This window comes from Balaenoptera ricei, chromosome 13, assembly GCF_028023285.1.
Source record: "Balaenoptera ricei isolate mBalRic1 chromosome 13, mBalRic1.hap2, whole genome shotgun sequence".
NCBI classification, from domain to species: Eukaryota; Metazoa; Chordata; class Mammalia; order Artiodactyla; family Balaenopteridae; genus Balaenoptera; species Balaenoptera ricei.
Window position 1 is genome coordinate 8,594,774 of NC_082651.1, and position 18,906 is coordinate 8,613,679.

The window sequence follows — 18,906 nt, forward strand, 5'->3', positions numbered from 1 at the left end:
TTAGGGAGTATTCTAATTTCATTCTTTTACATGTAGCTGTCCAGTTTTCCCAGCACCACTTATTGAAGAGACTGTCTTTTCTCCATTGTATATCTTTGCCTCCTTTGTCATAGATTAGTTGACCATAGGTGCGTGGGTTAATGTCTGGGCTTTCTATCTTGTTCCATTGATCTATGTTTCTGTTTTTGTGCCAGTACCATATTGTCTTGATTACTGTAGCTTTGTAGTATAGTCTGAAGTCAGGGAGTCTGATTCCTCCAGCTCCATTTTTTTGCCTCAAGACTGCTTTGCCTATTCGGGGTCTTTTGTGTCTCCATACAAATTTTAAGATGATTTGTTCTAGCTCCGTAAAAAATGCCATTGGTAATTTGATAGGGATTGCATTGAATCTGTAGATTGCTTTGGGTAGTATACTCATTTTCACAATGTTGATTCTTCCAATCCAAGAACATGGTATATCTCTCCATCTGTTGGTATCATCTTTAATTTCTTTCATCAGTGTCTTATAGTTTTCTGCATACAGGTCTTTTGTCTCCCTAGGTAGGTTTATTCCTAGGTATTTTATTCTTTTTGTTGCAATGGTAAATGGGAGTGTTTCCATAATTTCTCTTTCAGATTTTTCATCATTAGTGTATAGGAATGCAAGAGATTTCTGTGCATTAATTTTGTATCCTGCAACTTTACCATATTCATTAATTAGCTCTAGCAGTTTTCTGGTGGCAGTTTTAGGATTCTCTATGTATAGTATCATGTCATCCGCAAACAGTGACAGTTTTACTTCTTCTTTTCCAATTTGTATTCCTTTTATTTCTTTTTCTTCTCTGATTGCCGTGGCTAGGACTTCCAAAACTATGTTGAATAATAGTGGTGAGAGTGGACATCCTTGTCTCGTTCCTGATCTTAGAGGAAATGCTTTCAGTTTTTCACCATTGAGAATGATGTTTGCTGTGGGTTTGTCATATATGGCCTTTATTATGTTGAGGTAGGTTCCCTCTATGCCCACTTTCTGGAGAGTTTTTATCAGAAATGGGTGTTGAATTTTGTCAAAAGCTTTTTCTGCATCTATTGAGATGATCATATGGTTTTTATTCTTCAATTTGTTAATATGGTGTATCACATTGATTGATTTGCGTATATTGAAGAATCCTTGCATCCCTGGGATAAATCCCACTTGATCGTGGTGTATGATCCTTTTAATGTGTTGTTGGATTCTGTTTGCTAGTATTTTGTTGAGGATTTTTGCATCTATATTCATCAGTGATATTGGTCTGTAATTTTCTTTTTTTGTAGTGTCTTTGTCTGGTTTTGGTATCAGGGTGATGGTGGCCTCATAGAATGAGTTTGGGAGTGTTCCTTCCTCTGCAATTTTTTGGAAGAGTTTGAGAAGGATGGGTGTTAGCTCTTCTCTAAATGTTTGATAGAATTCACCTGTGAAGCCATCTGGTCCTGGACTTTTGTTTGTTGGAAGATTTTTAATCACAGTTTCAATTTCATTACTTGTGATTGGTCTGTTCATATTTTCTATTTCTTCCTGGTTCAGTCTTGGAAGGTTATACCTTTCTAAGAATTTGTCCATTTCTTCCAGGTTGTCCATTTTATTGGCATAAAGTTGCTTGTAGTAGTCTCTTAGGATGCTTTGTATTTCTGCGGTGTCTGTTGTAACTTCTCCTTTTTCATTTCTGATTTTATTGATTTGAGTCCTCTCCCTCTTTTTCTTGATGAGTCTGGCTAATGGCTTATCAATTTTGTTTATCTTCTCAAAGAACCAACTTTTAGTTTTATTGATCTTTGCTATTGTTTTCTTTGTTTCTATGTCATTTATTTCTGCTCTGATCTTTATGATTTCTTTCCTTCTGCTAACTTTGGGTTTTGTTTGTTCTTCTTCCTCTAGTTTCTTTAGGTGTAAGGTTAGATTGTTTACTTGAGCTTTTTCTTGTTTCTTTAGGTAGGCTTGTATAGCTATAAACTTCCCTCTTAGAACTGCTTTTGCTGCATCCCATAGGTTTTGGGTCGTCGTGTTTTCATTGTCATTTGTCTCTAGGTATTTTTTGATTTCCTCTTTGATTTCTTCAGTGATCTCTTGGTTATTTAGTAACGTATTGTTTAGCCTCCATGTGTTTGTCCTTTTTACGTTTTTTTCCCTGTAATTCATTTCTAATCTCATAGCGTTGTGGTCAGAAAAGATGCTTGATATGATTTCAATTTTCTTAAATTTACTGAGGCTTGATTTGTGACCCAAGATGTGATCTATCTTGGAGAATGTTCCGTGCGCACTTGAGAAGAACGTGTAATCTGCTGTTTTTGGATGGAATGTCCTATATATATCAATTAAATCTATTTGGTCTATTGTGTCATTTAAAGCTTCTGTTTCCTTATTTATTTTCATTTTGGATGATCTGTCCATTGGTGTAAGTGAGGTGTTAAAGTCCCCCACTATTATTGTGTTACTGTCGATTTCCTCTTTTATAGCTGTTAGCAGTTGCCTTATGTATTGAGGTGCTCCTATGTTGGGTGCATATATATTTATAATTGTTATATCTTCTTCTTGGATTGATCCCTGGATCATTATGTAGTGTCCTTCCTTGTCTCTTGTAACATTCTTTATTTTAAAGTCTATTTTATCTGATATGAGTATAGCTACTCCAGCTTTCTTTTGATTTCCATTTGCATAGAATATCTTTTTCCATCCCCTCACTTTCAGTCTGTATGTGTCCCTAGGTCTAAAGTGGGTCTCTTGTAGACAGCATATAGATGGGTCTTGTTTTTGTATCCATTCAGCCAGTCTATGTCTTTTGGTTGGGGCATTTAATCCATTCACGTTTAAGGTAATAATCGATATGTATGTTCCTATGACCATTTTCTTAATTGTTTTGGGTTTGTTTTTGTAGGTCCTTTTCTTCTCTTGTGTTTCCCACTTAGAGAAGTTCCTTTAGCATTTGTTGTAGAGCTGGTTTGGTGGTGCTGAATTCTCTTAGCTTTTGCTTGTCTGTAAAGCTTTTGATTTCTCCATCAAATCTAAATGAGATCCTTGCCGGGTAGAGTAATCTTGGTTGTAGGTTCTTCCCTTTCATCACTTTAAGTATATCATGCCACTCCCTTCTGGCTTGCAGAGTTTCTGCTGAGAAATCAGCTGTTAACCTTATGGGAGTTCCCTTGTATGTTATTTGTCGTTTTTCCCTTGCTGCTTTCAATAATTTTTCTTTGTCTTTAATTTTTGCCACTTTGATTACTATGTGTCTCAGCGTGTTTCTCCTTGGGTTTATCCTGTATGGGACTCTCTGCGCTTCCTGGACTTGGGTGGCTATTTCCTTTCCCATGTTAGGGAAGTTTTCGACTATAATCTCTTCAAATATTTTCTCTGGTCCTTTCTCTCTCTCTTCTCCTTCTGGGACCCCTATAATGCGAATGTTGTTGCGTTTAATGTTGTCCCAGAGGTCTCTTAGGCTGTCTTCATTTCTTTTCATTCTTTTTTCTTTAGTCTGTTCCGCAGCAGTGAATTCCATCATTCTGTCTTCCAGGTCACTTATCCGTTCTTCTGCCTCAGTTATTCTGCTATTGATTCCTTCTAGTGTAGTTTTCATTTCAGTTATTGTATTGGTCATCTCTGTTTGTTTGTTCTTTAATTCTTCTAGGTCTTTGTTAATCATTTCTTGCATCTTCTCAATCTTTGCCTCCATTCTTATTCCAAGGTCCTGGATCATCTTCACTATCATTATTCTGAATTCTTTTTCTGGAAGGTTGCCTATCTCCACTTCATTTAGTTGTTTTTCTGGGGTTTTTTCTTGTTCCTTCATCTGGTACATAGCCCTCTGCCTTTTCATCTTCTCTATCTTTCTGTAACTGTCAACTTGGTGATATTTAATGTAATAGCCTTTCTTTTGTACCTCTTAGTGAATAATAATTGTGTTCTGGTATACTCAAGAGACTCTCAAGAACTATAGGTTTTCCCCCTACCCATCCCAATACACACAGTTAATGCAGGATTATTGCCTCTTGCTGATTATTGCCTCTTGCTGATTTTGCAAATCAGGGAGAACAGATCAGATGTGTCAGGGAAAGATCATGATCACATCTTGAGGGTGGGGAGTTGGGGCAACGATGGGACGGAAAGAAATAGAGACAGAAAGCCTTCCCTGAACACGAACAGCTGCATAGAGTGTCTCTCTGGCTTTGGCCACCCTCGTATCTGATTTGTCCCTTCGTTGGGTTCCTCCTCCCCATCTTGAAAAATACTCCAATAGGTTTCACTTAGAATTTTGTCTTTTTGTGAATGGTCTTCCTCTGGAGGATTCTCTTGTTGTTAACTCAGACTCTGCTATTCTTGCTTGTTCTCTGTTCTGACTTGAACTTGAAAATGGCACAAATGGGGTACAGCACCCTTAACACCTTTCATCTGACTTCCATTAGGGGACAGATTTTCTTGGGTTAAACTTGTCTCGCCCACCTCTGTGGTCATAGACCTTTTGTAAAGTTGACCACCTCCCTCCTAACCGTGTGTCTGCGTAACTGCTCCAAGAGGTTCTCCTGGCAGAACCTGGACGAGAATGCTCCTCCCCCCACCAGGGCCACTCAGAGAACTGGAGCCAGAAGTGACAATAACGGTGACAGGTAGGCGACCCCAGACTCCACTCTGAGCTCCCTGGTAACATCCTACAGAAGGCCAGACCGCAGTCTTCCTCACTGATGGACAATACTGATCTCATGGTGTGGAGACCATTTTAATAAGAGTTTTAGTTCCCCCAGGTTACTCTTAAATCGCTTTCCCAGACTTATGTACCTTCGTTAAGCTTTTGGGTACATGGGGAGCAACAGAGCTCATGAGCATCCTTTGGGCGAGGCTCCAACCTTGCATCTTGCAGACGGTGACGAGGGGCTGCTGCACGCTGGCCCAGCTGCGGGACACTGACTGCCCTTCCAGGGAGATAATCTTTGTTGGTAAAAGACATCTGTCTGTCTTCCCCTCGCTGCTGCTTTGCTCAGGAAACTTCATCCCCACGTCACTTGTGCCACTTTGTCCAGTATGAGAGCAAGTGACATGTGGGCTTGGACCTCTGTCATGACTTCTTGTTCTAGTTCCCATTCAGAGAAAATGTGGCTGAACCATTGAGAAGTTTGGTCCTTGCCAAAATCATAGTAGAATCCCTAACATTCCTGAGTCTCCTAGTATGTCTGTAAGTCATACTATAGACTAGCTTAAACGAGTCTGTAACTTAGTTGATTTTGTAAATAAGATAGAAAACTTTTTAATCAGTAATAAATAAAAATCACATTTTTTGGAGAACTTACTTAGTCATACACATTTGAAAAGTTCTGGTTCACCTATAGGTAGAGTCCAAATTGAGAAGTAGCTTCTAGAAATAACTTTACTAGGATGATTTGCACCAACCAAAAAAACAATTCTTAATCTATGAGATGCTTCAGTTATGTCACTTCAGAATTTTAAGGGAGATTATTTTAAATTAGTTGTTTGTGCATGAATAGTTATTTCATAATGCTCAATTGTTTTTAATAGCTTATATGCAGAATTAAAGAACTGTCCCTTTCCTAGGAGTTGGACGCTCAATGGAATCCAAGTTGACATCTTTGGGAATTAGAACTTGTGGAGACTTGCAATATATGACCATGGCAAAACTCCAAAAAGAATTTGGTCCCAAAACAGGTCAGATGCTTTATAGGTTCTGCCGTGGTTTGGACGATAGACCAGTTCGAACTGAAAAGGAAAGAAAATCTGTTTCAGCTGAGATCAACTATGGAATAAGGTTTACCCAGGTACTGCTCTCTTCACAGGTTTTACCTTATATTCTTTATATTTTCACGTAGTCCTGTCTCTCCAACTAGACCATAGACTCTTGATGCTTGAAATTAAGTCTTAAAACTCTTGCCTTTCCCAGAACTGGCAGAATGTTTGTTTTTAAGTAGACAAGAGCAGGGCACTAAATCATACAAATGTTTAATATTGAAAGCTAATCTACTTGAGAAGAATTGTTAGGCATGTAGGAAAATAACATGGAGGGTATTTTTTTTTGTTTGCCTTTCTGTAGCCTAAAGAAGCAGAAGCTTTTCTTCTGAGTCTTTCAGAAGAAATCCAACGGCGACTTGAAGCTGCTGGCGTGAGGGGTAAACGCCTGACTCTCAAAATCATGGTACGAAAGCCGGGGGCCCCTGTAGAAACTGCAAAATTTGGAGGCCATGGAATTTGTGATAACATCACCAGGTAAGCTTATCTTAAAAAGGATATTGGATATTGATGTTTCAGTGCAGGTTATTACAATTAATGGAAAATGGAAAAAACTGAGGAAGAGTATGAATAAAAATCTGCAAAACGCTGATGTTCCTGGACATTCTGCGGAGCCGGGTCTCAGCCCAAGGCTGTCAGAACTACGCTGACTTGCCAGGTTCCAGGCCAGCCTGTCTGTGTGTCCCTGACCGGGCAGACTGTTCTTGGGGTCTTGAGGCTGTGGAGTTTAGTGCAGGGACAGAAAGGGAGGCGGTTGTGGACTTGGCGGAAGGGTCCTGCAGGGAAACGTCAGTGTAATAATTCAGAAAACGATTTCAATGAGACATTTACTTCATTTAGGGAGGTGTAATTTCTTTTCGTGAAAAGATTAATCAGATTATGGTAGTCTCTGGAAACTGGTAGAAGGCATTTTAGAACCCTATTTTTTTAATGTGAGGGCCACTAATATAAAACTTCATGTAAGATTTGTGACCAATATGAAACTACCTAATTTTGTATGCCATTTTATACTACACAGTACACTGTATCTTTAAAGCTTTGGTTGATTGACAGATAAGTTAAAATACAGTGTAGTAGTTTCCTCTTGCTGTCTGTGCATTTTTAAATATCTTATAGTTTCTTAGAACTGTATATTGTGATGCATTCAGCAGTACCTAGGGGCTCACTCAGTCTAAGCAGAATAAGAAAATCAGCCTTCATTTAATCCTTTTTGGAAAATCCAGATATTCCAAAAATCTAATTACAGCATTAAGAAAAACTGGGATTTTAACTGTACTTTATTTCCCCCAATTCAAGGATAATATTCATTCGGCTTTTTTGGTAAGCACATATCTGCTTGCTGTTATTGGTATTTGTTCATTTTTGTCCTAAACTTTTAAAAAATTTTATTTTGAAAATTTTAAACATGTAAGTAGAGAAAACAGTGTAATGAACCCCATGTACCCATCACCTGATCTCCACAATTGCTGGTGGGCACCTGCACCATCCTTCCTCTCCTTCCCCCCAGTTATTTTGAAGCAAATCTCAGATACAGTATCATTTCTTCCACAGATATTTCAGTGTTTATCTCTAACAAGACTTTTGTTTGGTAAACACAGGACAGTTCAAAAATCTGCCTGCATTGCTGGCAATAAAGTATACATTTTGCCATGCCCTTAAAATAAATATCTTTGGATGAGACATGATAAGGCGTAAACAGCACGTGATTAATTGAAACAAGTGTAATTTTATAAATGTAATAAGATGTAGACCAATTGTAAGCCATTAATTTAAGCCTAACATTTTGGTGGTATTGTAACTGCATAAGAAATGCTTTAGGTGAGAGCTTATGAAATATTATAATACTGATCCTGTATTTCCTCTAATTCAGGGGTTGGCAAACTACTTCCTGTGGGCCAAATCCAGCCTGTGGCCTGTTTTTACATGATTCATGGGAGCTAAGAATGATTTTTATATAAAAGATTGTAAAAAATGAAGAATAGGTGAAAGAGACAACAGAGTACAAGCTATTTTCCATCTGGCCCTTCCCAGAAGTAGTTTGGACCCGTGCTGTAGTCAAACTGAAGTCCTGTGTGGTTTAGTAAACTCAGAAGTGTATAATAATTCTGTAATCTCTTGTAATTGGCCTTAATCAAAAGCTGCATGGCAATCATGTGACTCACAGGCACATTTTGATACTGTCATCGAAACGACAAAATTTAAGTTGGATCAGTCAAAGAGCCACGTGTAGATTGAGATCTGTGGCTTGATTATCACTTGGGAAAATTTTTCTTATAACAGTTTTCCTTTTGGGAAAAGAATTCTTGGAGTTCTTTTCTGTATATGTGTTTTTAATTTGAATTGTGTGTGTGTATATATATAATATATGTATGTATGTGTGTGTGTGTGTGTGTGTGTGTGTGTATATATATATATATATATATATATATATATATATATATATATATATATATGTAAATGTGATAAACGAAATTGAAAAGGTCAAATACAACCTCCAGTCCTTTGCACCTCTCGCCAGCTCTGAGCACCACACTTTTCAACCTTTTTGTGGTTTCTTCTGATATTTACATCCATATTTCTAGATATATGCCTCGTTTGCCTGACTTGCTTCTGTAGAAGAGGGTTTTCTCCCTTCTCTCCTCCACTGCCTGTTGCTCTTCTCCCCAGATGCGTTTCTTTCCTGTGCCCCCAGTCGGCTTGGTGGGTTTTGGTTCAGTCACTCTCCACTGTCCCATTATTATGACCTGTACATACTGTACATAGCTGGTCCATAGTGTCCACTAGGATCACATTTTCTTTCCTCTTGAATATGTTTTTCCTGGAGTTAACTGAGTATCTCGTTTTGCTTGCTTTTTTGTGAATTTGCCACTGAGTTTATCCCCAAACTCCCTTCCACTGTGACTGTGTTTTAACACATCAGCAAGTCTGTTACTGGTTTGATCTCTTTTCTTGGAGGCCTTTCTCTTGGGGCCCCCAACCTGCTACTCCGGTCTGAATTCGTTTATTTTAAGACTTGCTGAAAAGTTGGAGTCGTGGGGTGCCCATTCTCTGCGTTGGATCCCTGTTTTCCTAGATCCCTGATCTCCTCGTACCTTGAGAAGGAATTCATGGGTGTAAACCTGTCTGTCCTCACGCTCAGTGGTGTGCTGACTTACATATCTTAGAAATCATTTTTCCTCAGACATTTAAAGGCTCCATTGTCGTCATCTTTTTCGGGGTTACTATTGAGAAGTTCACTGCTCTTCTAATTGCCTGTTCTTTATAGGAGATCTGCTCTTTCTGGAACTTTCAGGATCTTCTCTTTATCACAGGTGTTCTGGGATGGTATTGGTTTGTCTTCGTGCCAGGTACTTTGCCAGTATTCAATTTTTCATTTCTATCAATACCAACATTTTACATTGGAGTTTTAAAATTTATTCTTTGGACATTAAGTATTTATAGTATCTCTTACTTCACAGATACAGAGTTCTCTCTAACCTCTTAAATGTTCTTCAAGTCCCAGTGTCAGTCTGTTTCTGAGTTCCTTTTTTCCTGTTTTGGTTGCTGTCTTTTATATCAGAGATTTTCTTCAAGCATTTATCTATCTGATAGTTCTTGGCTGTTCATACGTGAACTGCTGAAATGTTGTGGGAGCCTCTGCACTCTTAGTGGGACACGCAGACCAGGGGGCTTCACTCTGGGAGGGCGGCTGGAGGGGCTTGGTCTTTGGTTACCTCAACCAGCTGGCAGCATCTGCGGTTCTTCCTGTGAGATGTTCCACCTAGGGGCTGGGTGAGAAGATGGACCGGTGACAGCTAGTGTTCTGGTTACTCAGGAGGAGAGGGGTCTGGGTGGGAAGGGGTGTACTGTGCTGCTTCCGGGCGAGGGGCCTCGCTCTTCCTCTGCTGTGCCTGACCCCCCGTAGCTTCTCTGTGTCAACATTCCCATCTCTGGGAAGCCGTCCGGGAAGGAGGATGGCCAGCTGTGAGAGCCTGCTTCCCATGTATTCTCTCCCCTTCCTGTCAGACACACCTGACACCTCTAATTGCTGAGCTCTTCTGAGGTTCTGTAGCATAAACTGGCTTATCTCAAAGTTGGTGCCTTGCTTTAGGCATTTAGCAGGCATTTGAGTATTCTAAATTATGGCTGACATTTTTCCTCTCCTCTTGTCTTCTGTCCCTTTTCTATCTTTTAAGAGTTTACACCTTTCAAAAATAATTTCAAGTCCATTTAGTGTTGTTTTGGAAAGAAATGAAGATAAACACGTGTTTAAACCACTATGGTCCACTACAAATCTTGCTTTTAAGTTACTCTCTATTTATCTGTGTGAAATAAATTTAAGGTAATCATTAGGAAACAAACCAATGGAAATTTTTTGCAAATGATTTCCTTAAAGAAATAGGTACTTTCCATAGATAAATACATAATGTATTCATAGTACTGAAAAAAGAGAGTAAATGTAGTCTTGGGCACCTGATATTGCTGGCACATTCTCTGGTCCCCCTTGAGTTCTTACAGGTGTAAAAATTGCATATTGTAGTCTCTCTGGATTTTAGACACGGCGCCACCATACTTCCTTCCTCAGAGGTGTGCACACGTTTCTGTGTCCGCACGCCCGTGTACTGGGCATATTCACATGTGGAAAATAGAGTCAGGAGAATCTGGGAGATTCATCTTTCTCTTCTGAATATTAACCGTACCTCAACATAGATAATCTTGCAACCTAAAACATCTCTGGGAATCTAAAACATTGTACTTACTGCTCAGGCTTTAGTTGCAACATAATAAGCTTATATTTGAATATACATTAACTGAAGTACATTTCTTTAAAACATTTTTCTCAACTTATTTTTGGTTGACCAGCTCTCTGAAAGTCCCAATGTTCTTGATGATTTTTCTTTTCCCACTTGTTGCCAATGTAATTAATTTAGCATTATTGGCTTCCTTGAAGGAAGACTATCTCCTGCTTTTTTAAGGATCATATTTAATACTTATTTAGACTTTTTGATAACTTGCTTTACAACTTTAACTCTTTAAGCCGTTCCATACTACTGAGGTACCAGGGAATACATACGGAATGTAGCTTTTGTTCCTTTAAAAAAGTTAGTTCTGTCACTTACAGGACTGTGACTCTTGACCAGGCAACGGATAGAGCAAAAGTAATTGCAAAGGCTGCACTAAACATGTTTCATACGATGAAACTCAACATATCGGACATGAGAGGGGTGAGTAGTAACATTTTAAAGCAGGATTTTCTGGAATGTTTTTCTTATTTGAGGGTTGATTGGAGGGTGGTCATGGTGCAGTTTAGGGGGTTTATATGCAGCTTTTTCAGCTCCACTGATGTAATATAAGAAGAGAGATTGAAAAACGACTTTCTCATCTGAGCTGGTCTCCTTATTTAAGAATTCACATTTGTTCTGAAATCTGTTTTCTGCTTAGAATAGTAAGTTTCATATCTTGAATTTTTATAGTGCCTTTCTTTTAAACCACCAAAGACTTATCTTAACGTGTGTTATTTGCTTCCTGCTCTGGTTCCCGCAGAAGGAGACGGGGCTGGGGGGAGTGTGAAGCTGCAAATGTTTCTTGACCTTTAAGGTTCTTTTTCATCAGAAGTTTGTTCTGATGTCTGATACAAATGATGATCTAGAAGGGAGAGTTTACCATGGGCACGTGAGGATGCATGATCAGTGAGAGGGCATCAAAAATGTAAAAGCCTTCATTTTCTTAAAGATTAACCTTTGTAGGTTGTGTGTGAGTAAAGGATAGTTACTCGCTTGGTATGGGTGTTGTGGAAGGATTAAAAAGTCACTAAGCCAACAGTGATGAAACTCCTCCCTGGAGTACTGTCATGGGCAGGGAGTGGTGCTTATCTGTGTGGATGCCTGCCTGCCGCATACCCACTGCCCACCCCACCCCCAAGCCTGGTTTTTATTGACAAAAATGATAGGTAAAGTAAGGTTGCAAGTAGACTGTCCCCTAGTTAAATTTTGTTCAAGTTTTATTTTAAAAACTTAATTGGGAATTCCCTGGTGGTCCAGTGGTTAGGACTCGGCGCTTTCACTGCTGTGGGCCCAGGTTCGATCCCTGGTCAGGGAACTAAGATCCCACAAGCCACACGGCGTGGCCAAAAATAAATAAACACAAAAACTCAATTGATGAGAACTTAAGTGGGTACAGTATTCCCACTTTTTTGGAGTTCCTGATTTTGAAGAGATTATGTTTGGGTAGATTAGATACTGTAAAATTGAGAGTAGCTAGTATAGCTAGTATAGAAGTCGTTTTTGTAATAAATTGTATAAAAGGCTGTTTGAATTTAACTTTTTTTCCTAGAAACCTATTTTATTCTGGTTCTAGGTTGGGATTCATGTGAATCAGTTGGTTCCGACTAATCCAAACCCTTCTGCGTGTCCCAGTCGCCCGGCAGTTCAGTCAAGCCACTGTCCTGGTGGGTCACACTCTGTCCTTGACCTCCTCCAAGTTCAGAAAGCTAAGAAGCCCACAGAAGAGGAGCACAAGGAAGGTCAGTGGTTGTCAGCATGGTTCTCGTTTTGGAGCTTATACCGTCAGGAGTGTGAAGTTAGTGTACAGGTCGTCCAGCCTTGCTCCCTGTGACTCTCAGAAACACGCTGACATTCTGAATTATGATGAATCAGTAATAAAGCTTTATCTGTAATGGATTAAAGTGCTCCTTCCCCCCCCCCCCCCCACAACGAAGAGGCTATTTTATGTCATTTCCTGTATTTTCAGTATTTCTGGCTGCTGTGGATCTGGAAATTTCATCTGCCTCTAGAACTTGCACTTTCTTGCCATCTCTTTCTTCACATCTGACATCAAGCATCAGTCCTGTTACTACTAGCAAAGCTGAGTCCTCAGGGAAATGGAATGGTCTACGTTCTCCCATCAGTTTAAAATCAAGACTTAACCTGAGTATAGAGGTCCCATCACCTTCCCAGGTATGTATTTATAGTTGTAAATACGATGTCAGTGTAAAAGTAGTTTTACAGTAGGAATGATGTTTTTAAGTTATCAGTACAGCCAAGAAAGGGAGAAAGGGCAGCTTGACAGGGTGGATCGTGGTGTTAGTTCCAAATGGGAAACAAGTTCAGGGCAAGATTGTGCTTTTGCAGAGATTTGCAACTCTGGCAGGTTGTAAGACATGGATAAGAAAGCCTGTTCTGTGAACTGCCACGGTCAGCAGCCTCTGGGCCTCCCTCACGGTTGTGATCACGTGGACACAGCTCTGTTCAACAGCACGGCTTTGCTGCTCATTAGTAGAGGCCTTTTGTCAGAGGTTTCTCTTGCAGCACTTGCAAACAGTTCTCTCTATAGGGTGAATGATTTTCCAAACACAAGCTATTAATTCCATTGGTGTGGTCTGTAAACGTGGTATGCTGTTGGCATTTTTGCTTTTTGGAAACTTTACATAGCACTTTAAGCTCTGTTGGGAAAATCAGTTTTCTTTGTTCCCCTAAGTGGTGGGATGTGCTGGCTGTGAGGCCAGGGAAAGGGGCGGTTGGGAAATGCTCGCACTGGGTCCCTGGTGCTGGTGAGTTACCCCGAAATAGTGGCTCCTAGCGAGGTAAGACTGGCCTACCAGCATGTGGAATTGCTTGTTTTCAAAGGGATGTATAGGCAGAGGATTCTAGTGTGTAGGCTGGAGAGTTGAGCTTCTAGAATCCCTTTTTCCTAGCTTGCTGCTCAGACGAATATAATTTATATTCGGGGGCAGATAGTCTCCTGTCTGAAAGGTAAACCTCTGACCCAGGACTCTACCTCACCCCAGAAATGGACACGCGCCTTAGGCACTGGCCACTTCCCCTGGGCAAAGTTTAAGATTTGAGCTTGACAAGGGCCCACCTCTCTGGTTCATTGAGGAGACATGGCTGAGCTGACCCTGGGGTACTGGCCAGGGGCCTGCCCTTGTCATCTCGAGTCCACGCATGACCAGCCAGACATCAGTGGCAAAAGACCAAGATGTTTCAAAAACGTGCTGCTTTGGGGGTGGCTTTCCTAGCCTGATAACCTGCACCTTGCGTTCACCATCCATGATGTTGCAGTGGAAGTGAAAGTGGTGCGTTGACTCTGGAAATGCATCGTCCCAGCATCTGTCGGGTGTCTTACAGCTAGACCAGTCTGTCTTGGAAGCGCTTCCACCTGATCTCCGGGAGCAGGTGGAGCAAGTGTATGCTGTGCAGCAAGGAGAGCCACCTGGCGACAGGAGGAGAGAACCAGCAAATGGCTACAGCACAGGAATGTTGCCACAGCCAGTTGGGACAGTTTTGTTACAAATACCAGAACCTCAAGAATCTAACAGCGATGGGGGAATTAATGTAATAGCCCTTCCAGCATTTTCACAGGTGAGTTGAATTGAGGCCCTTCTACCATAGCGTGAATATCCTCGGCCATCTGGCTTCCAGCTCAGGGCACTTCTCTTTTCCTTTTCTCCTTTGCCCCTTAACCTCCCAGTGGCTGACTCCGTCCCTTGGGGGAGGAGGGATGGCCCGTCTCCACATTACCTGCGGGACACAAACTGACAGAGCAGCCAAGTATGGACAACAGGGGGCAGCGAAGAGGGAGGCTATGGGGTGTGGGTGCTTACAGCTTCCACCCCAAAGACAGACACACTCTGCTGTTTCATTGGCCTGAGAAGACCCTGGGCCACACTCGAGTACCAGGGTGAAGATGTGTAACCGTACACTAGGGACAATAACACAATCAGAGTTTGATGTTTAAGAAGAACGTCACATATGCACCTGTTCTCTTGCGTTGTGCTTCTCATTTCCTACTAGTGCTTCTTGCCCTGGTTGTTCTGCACAGTGTTTTTTGTTTTTTTTTTTTAATTAAGTCAATTCACATTCAATGCTGTATTCCTTATTCTCACCCTATAACCTTGTGAGGATTTAATGAGCTTTGATGTTGAGGACCTAATTCATACAGATCAGAAGAGTATGATTTGAAATAGTCTATTTCGTGAAAAATATAAACCAGCTGCCTATATATATAGAGTCAGCTCAGGTTTGACTTCGAACTTTCTCTTTTCCACCAGGTGGACCCTGAGGTGTTTGCGGCCCTTCCTGCAGAGCTTCAAAAGGAGCTGAAAGCAGCCTACGATCAAAGACAAAGGCAGGGAGAAAGCACCCCTCACCCGCAGCAGGCCAGCACATCTGGTGAGCTTTGCCAGTGACACGTAACAGAAGTGAAGATGTGAGAAATGAAATTGTTTGATTGTTGTAGTATATATATGATGGCCAGAGTCTTTAAGCTGTTAGTCATGTTCAGTGCTCTTCACATCAGGGGAACAGAACTAGTACGCAGTACAGGTTAAGTGCTGTCAGAGTCCTAGGTGGATTTGTATCTGTAGCTTCTTGACTTAAAAGTCTGAACAAGCTATTACCCAGAAATCTTCTGAATTGATTATCTGTCAAGCCAGTTGTCCTTTGAGACCGATCCTTCAGAGGATGCAGGTTTAAAGCCCAGAATCTGAAGGTTTCTGAACATGCGTCACAAATACCACATTTAAAATGAAAACAGAATACTGCCTGCTGAACTGCTGGAAGTAATTCGCCTGTTGAGTTTTCATTGACTGCTGCGAGCCCCGTATAGACTAGCAGGTCCCAAACATCACCAGTAAGTGGCTGAGCAACCCTAGGAATCACGGGGCCACCGTCACTTGCCGCCTCCCTCAGGGAGGCCTGTGCTGCATGCATGCGTGCGTGTGTGTGTTCAGGGCTGCTCTTGGGAGGAGGAAGGGGCCCGTCCTGCTCTCCAGGCATGTTGTGTTGAGGATCTTATGCCATCTTCTTTTAGTGCCAAAGAACCCGCTACTGCAGCTAAAACCAGCAGCGGTGAAAGAAAAGAAAAGAAACAAGAAAAAAAGCTCCATCATCAGTCCCCCCAAAAAGATTCAGAGCCCTTTGAAGAACATGCTGCTTAACAGTCCTGCAAAAACTCTGCCAGGGGCCTGTGGCAGTCCCCAGAAGTTAATTGATGGGTTTCTAAAACATGAAGGTCCTGCCTCTGAGAAACCTCTGGTAATTTCTTTCATCCTTTTTAAACTTTGACCTCCTCCATCAGATGTTTATGTACTCGATGTTATGTAAATATAGCACTTTCTATCATTTGTTTTCTTAACAGGGAGAACTCTCTGCTTCCACTTCAGGTGTTGCTGGCCTTTCTGGTTTGCAGCCTGAGCCGTCTGGGTGTGTTAGACCCCCAGCGCCCAACCTAGCTGGAGCTGTGGAATTCAGTGATGTGAAGACCTTGCTCAGAGAATGGATAACTACCATATCAGGTTGGCCTGGCTGGTACTGAGATGTGATGTCCTCTGACTACAGAACATGAACTCAGCTCTATAGAGGAACTATTTTCCTAACTCTAATGAGCGTAAACCAGCCACCCCCCAACCTTCTGACCTCTGGGGGCGGCTCGGAAAGGTTCCTTACCACAGCCCACTCGTGTGGCAGCTCTGAGTCACTACTGTAGCACGTAGTTTCCTTGATCCCTGCAGACCTCTGCCTTTCTCCTTCAAAAGCATAAGGTGGTCCTCATTTGAGATTTCTCCCCTCTCTAGATCCAATGGAAGAAGACATTCTGCAAGTTGTGAAATACTGTACTGATCTAATAGAGGAAAAAGATTTGGAAAAACTGGACCTAGTTATAAAATACATGAAAAGGTAACTATTCAGTGCTTTTACCCAAAGGGAAAAAAACGGCATGTCTGTCAGTCACCACAGCTACTGGAGGGAGGTGAGGCGCTGAGCGAGTTGTGCCCTTTCTGGCCATCAGTTACGTTAACTGTGCTCTTCAGCATTACTGAAAAGGGAAGCCCTGTATTTTGAATGCCAGAGAAAGAAGTACCATAACACTGGGGAGTAAAAAAGGGTCAAAACGAGGTTTCCCAAGGTTTATATAGTTTAAACCACAGAAGTACGTTTTTGAGTGTATTTATATACAGATGTTAAAACCCTTAAACCCTAAATATCACTATATATGTTAAACAGATTCTTGAAGGAATCGGTCTTTCTTTCCTGATCGCTTGTCTGTCTCTCCTCACCTGCAGGTTGATGCAGCAGTCGGTGGAGTCGGTTTGGAATATGGCATTTGACTTTATTCTCGACAATGTTCAGGTGGTTTTACAACAGACTTACGGAAGCACATTAAAAGTTCCATGAACATTACCAGGCGCCTGCTGCTCTCCGCTAGCTGTGCCATAAAAGTGCTTGTGAGGTATTTGCAAAGTGCATGACAGTAATGCTCTGAGTTCTATAATTCTTTTTAAGCCAAGTGTTTTTGTACATTTCTTTTCAATAAGTGCCAAATTTGTCAGTATTGCATGTAAATAACTGTGTTAATTCTTTTACTGTAGCATAGATTCTATTTACAAAATGTTTGTTTATAAAGTTTTATGGATTTTTACAGTGAAGTGTTTACAGTTGTTTATTAAAGAACTGTATGTATATTTTGTACAGGCTCCTTTTTGTGAATCCTTTAGGAAGCAAATCCTGAACTATTATGGCTGGACCGTTACACACTTCATGCTAAGCTTTGAAATGCCTGAGGGGGCCCAGACTGGTGTTCTACTTTTTCCAAGCAAGGGTAAAGAAAGCTTCCAAAAATACTCACTCTGATCACTCCTGACCCAAAGCATGAACACAGGAACATGTTAAGAAAATCTTCTTTACTTCTTTCAAGTGGAGGAATTTACATATTTTGAATTAGCACACACACACACACAATTGAGGATTTAAGTTTTTCCTGGGAAAAATTATGTCCCCCAGATGGTTTAGCGGTTTTGTCTTTGCCTCTACTGGCCCTTGAGAAACGTCAATAATCATTAATGAAGAATGGTCCAGATTTTCAAATGTATATAAAAGTATTTTTCTATGCTATATGTTATGCCATAACACTTTAAAAATATAGTTTATGCCAGTGAATACTCAGGAACATTTTCTTCCAACACCCTACACTGACTTCATTCAACACTGTGCTATATAAATAGGTAGTCAGATATTAGGGATCTGCCAGAAGAATTACACTGATGCTAATAGATCTCTTACCTCAGGGACCCACTTCCCACATTCTTCAGGAAAACCATAACAAACTAGCTACAATCAGATTACTAATATGAAGAAACCATTATGATGTCTCTGTAACAATTTAGTGTTTACACTAAGTCCAAACAGGTAATCAACACCCTACTGATTGTCTCATCAGAAAATGTATGCATGACAGAATTTGCTAGGACAAAATAGACCAAGATTGATTGATGTATAAGAATTCCTAATGTTAACATGTGCTAGTACGCAAGGTATGAGTTGTTTAGTTAATAAAATAGTTTGAGAGAACGAGCTGCACGGGGATGGAGACTCACAGAAGAGCAGCTACACTGACTGACATGAAGCCTAGCAGAGCTCGCGGGTCAATGTCTGGGTTCTTTATTGGAGTTCAGAACTGTGCTGATTGATTGATTGATTACAGTGGACTCTCATGACCACACAAGCAGTAAATAGCAGCCAGTTATGCTTTACACCGTGGTTTCACACAAAAGCAGATAAATATCAGAATGCCTAATTTTCTAGTTTAAAAAATTCCTAAGGGCATATGGCAGAAGAACGCATGGGGGAAAGAAAAAGAAAACCACCACTGTGGGAAGGATATACATAAATAAGTATTTCTTACCTCAAAAAAGTCCCAAGAATCAGAAAATCTGCAGAAGCTTGGTTAATCAAATACTGCAGTACTGATTTAATCAGTATAAAATTGAAAGAGCTTTAGATCTGTAATAAAAATCCAAATTTGGGGAAGGGCAACCTTTAAAACAGCAGCCAGTAGAGGAGGACTGGGCAAGGCGTGGACGAGTGAGCAGGCACGCCGGAGCTGTGGGGACATGTAATCGACCACTGTCAAACCAGTGTAAGTTTCTTGGTTTCTCATGGAAAACATCTTATACACCTATTTTCTTCCTTCTATGCTTAGCTCGTCAGTTTTCAGATAGGTCCATTCCATTGTCTGCCTTGTTTTCTTGGTAGTATGACAACACCATTTTGCATTTACTCCAATTCCTGACCCGTGTGGAAAAGTCAGATGATCTCAAACACTTTCTTCAGCTCCACAATTAACTGCCAGTCACTCTTCTGCATTTCGTCTCTGAACCAGTCTTTGAGGGCGTCGATGGACTGCCGGCTGAT

At 40.9% G+C, this 18,906-nt stretch overlaps 2 protein-coding genes and 1 non-coding gene across 10 annotated transcripts in view; 2 read left to right on the plus strand and 1 right to left on the minus strand.

Annotated features, from left to right (window-relative positions):
* The window catches only part of REV1 (REV1 DNA directed polymerase), a 92,648-nt gene extending 75,550 nt beyond the window's left edge, over positions 1-17,098 (plus strand). For 5 of the 7 annotated variants that reach the window (XM_059943211.1, XM_059943213.1, XM_059943214.1 and 2 more), the window contains 11 exons: positions 5,549-5,769; positions 6,042-6,214; positions 10,839-10,941; positions 12,074-12,239; positions 12,467-12,672; positions 13,843-14,076; positions 14,766-14,886; positions 15,527-15,750; positions 15,854-16,010; positions 16,290-16,392; positions 16,779-17,098. In XM_059943211.1, the coding sequence (XP_059799194.1) occupies positions 5,549-5,769; positions 6,042-6,214; positions 10,839-10,941; positions 12,074-12,239; positions 12,467-12,672; positions 13,843-14,076; positions 14,766-14,886; positions 15,527-15,750; positions 15,854-16,010; positions 16,290-16,392; positions 16,779-16,890 (1,820 nt within the window). In that variant the 3' untranslated portion in view covers positions 16,891-17,098. The remainder of the gene's footprint in view (positions 1-5,548; positions 5,770-6,041; positions 6,215-10,838; positions 10,942-12,073; positions 12,240-12,466; positions 12,673-13,842; positions 14,077-14,765; positions 14,887-15,526; positions 15,751-15,853; positions 16,011-16,289; positions 16,393-16,778) is intronic. The other 2 variants (XM_059943216.1, XM_059943217.1) reach the window with 1 other exon arrangement.
* On the plus strand, positions 11,743-11,815 carry TRNAE-UUC (transfer RNA glutamic acid (anticodon UUC)). Its single transcript has one exon. It is a non-coding gene; the product is annotated as a tRNA-Glu (tRNA).
* Positions 16,805-18,906, minus strand: part of EIF5B (eukaryotic translation initiation factor 5B) — a 69,745-nt gene continuing 67,643 nt past the window's right edge. For both annotated transcript variants that reach the window (XM_059943220.1, XM_059943218.1), the window contains exon 24: positions 16,805-18,906. In XM_059943220.1, coding sequence (XP_059799203.1) covers positions 18,799-18,906 — 108 coding nt within the window. In that variant the 3' untranslated portion in view covers positions 16,805-18,798.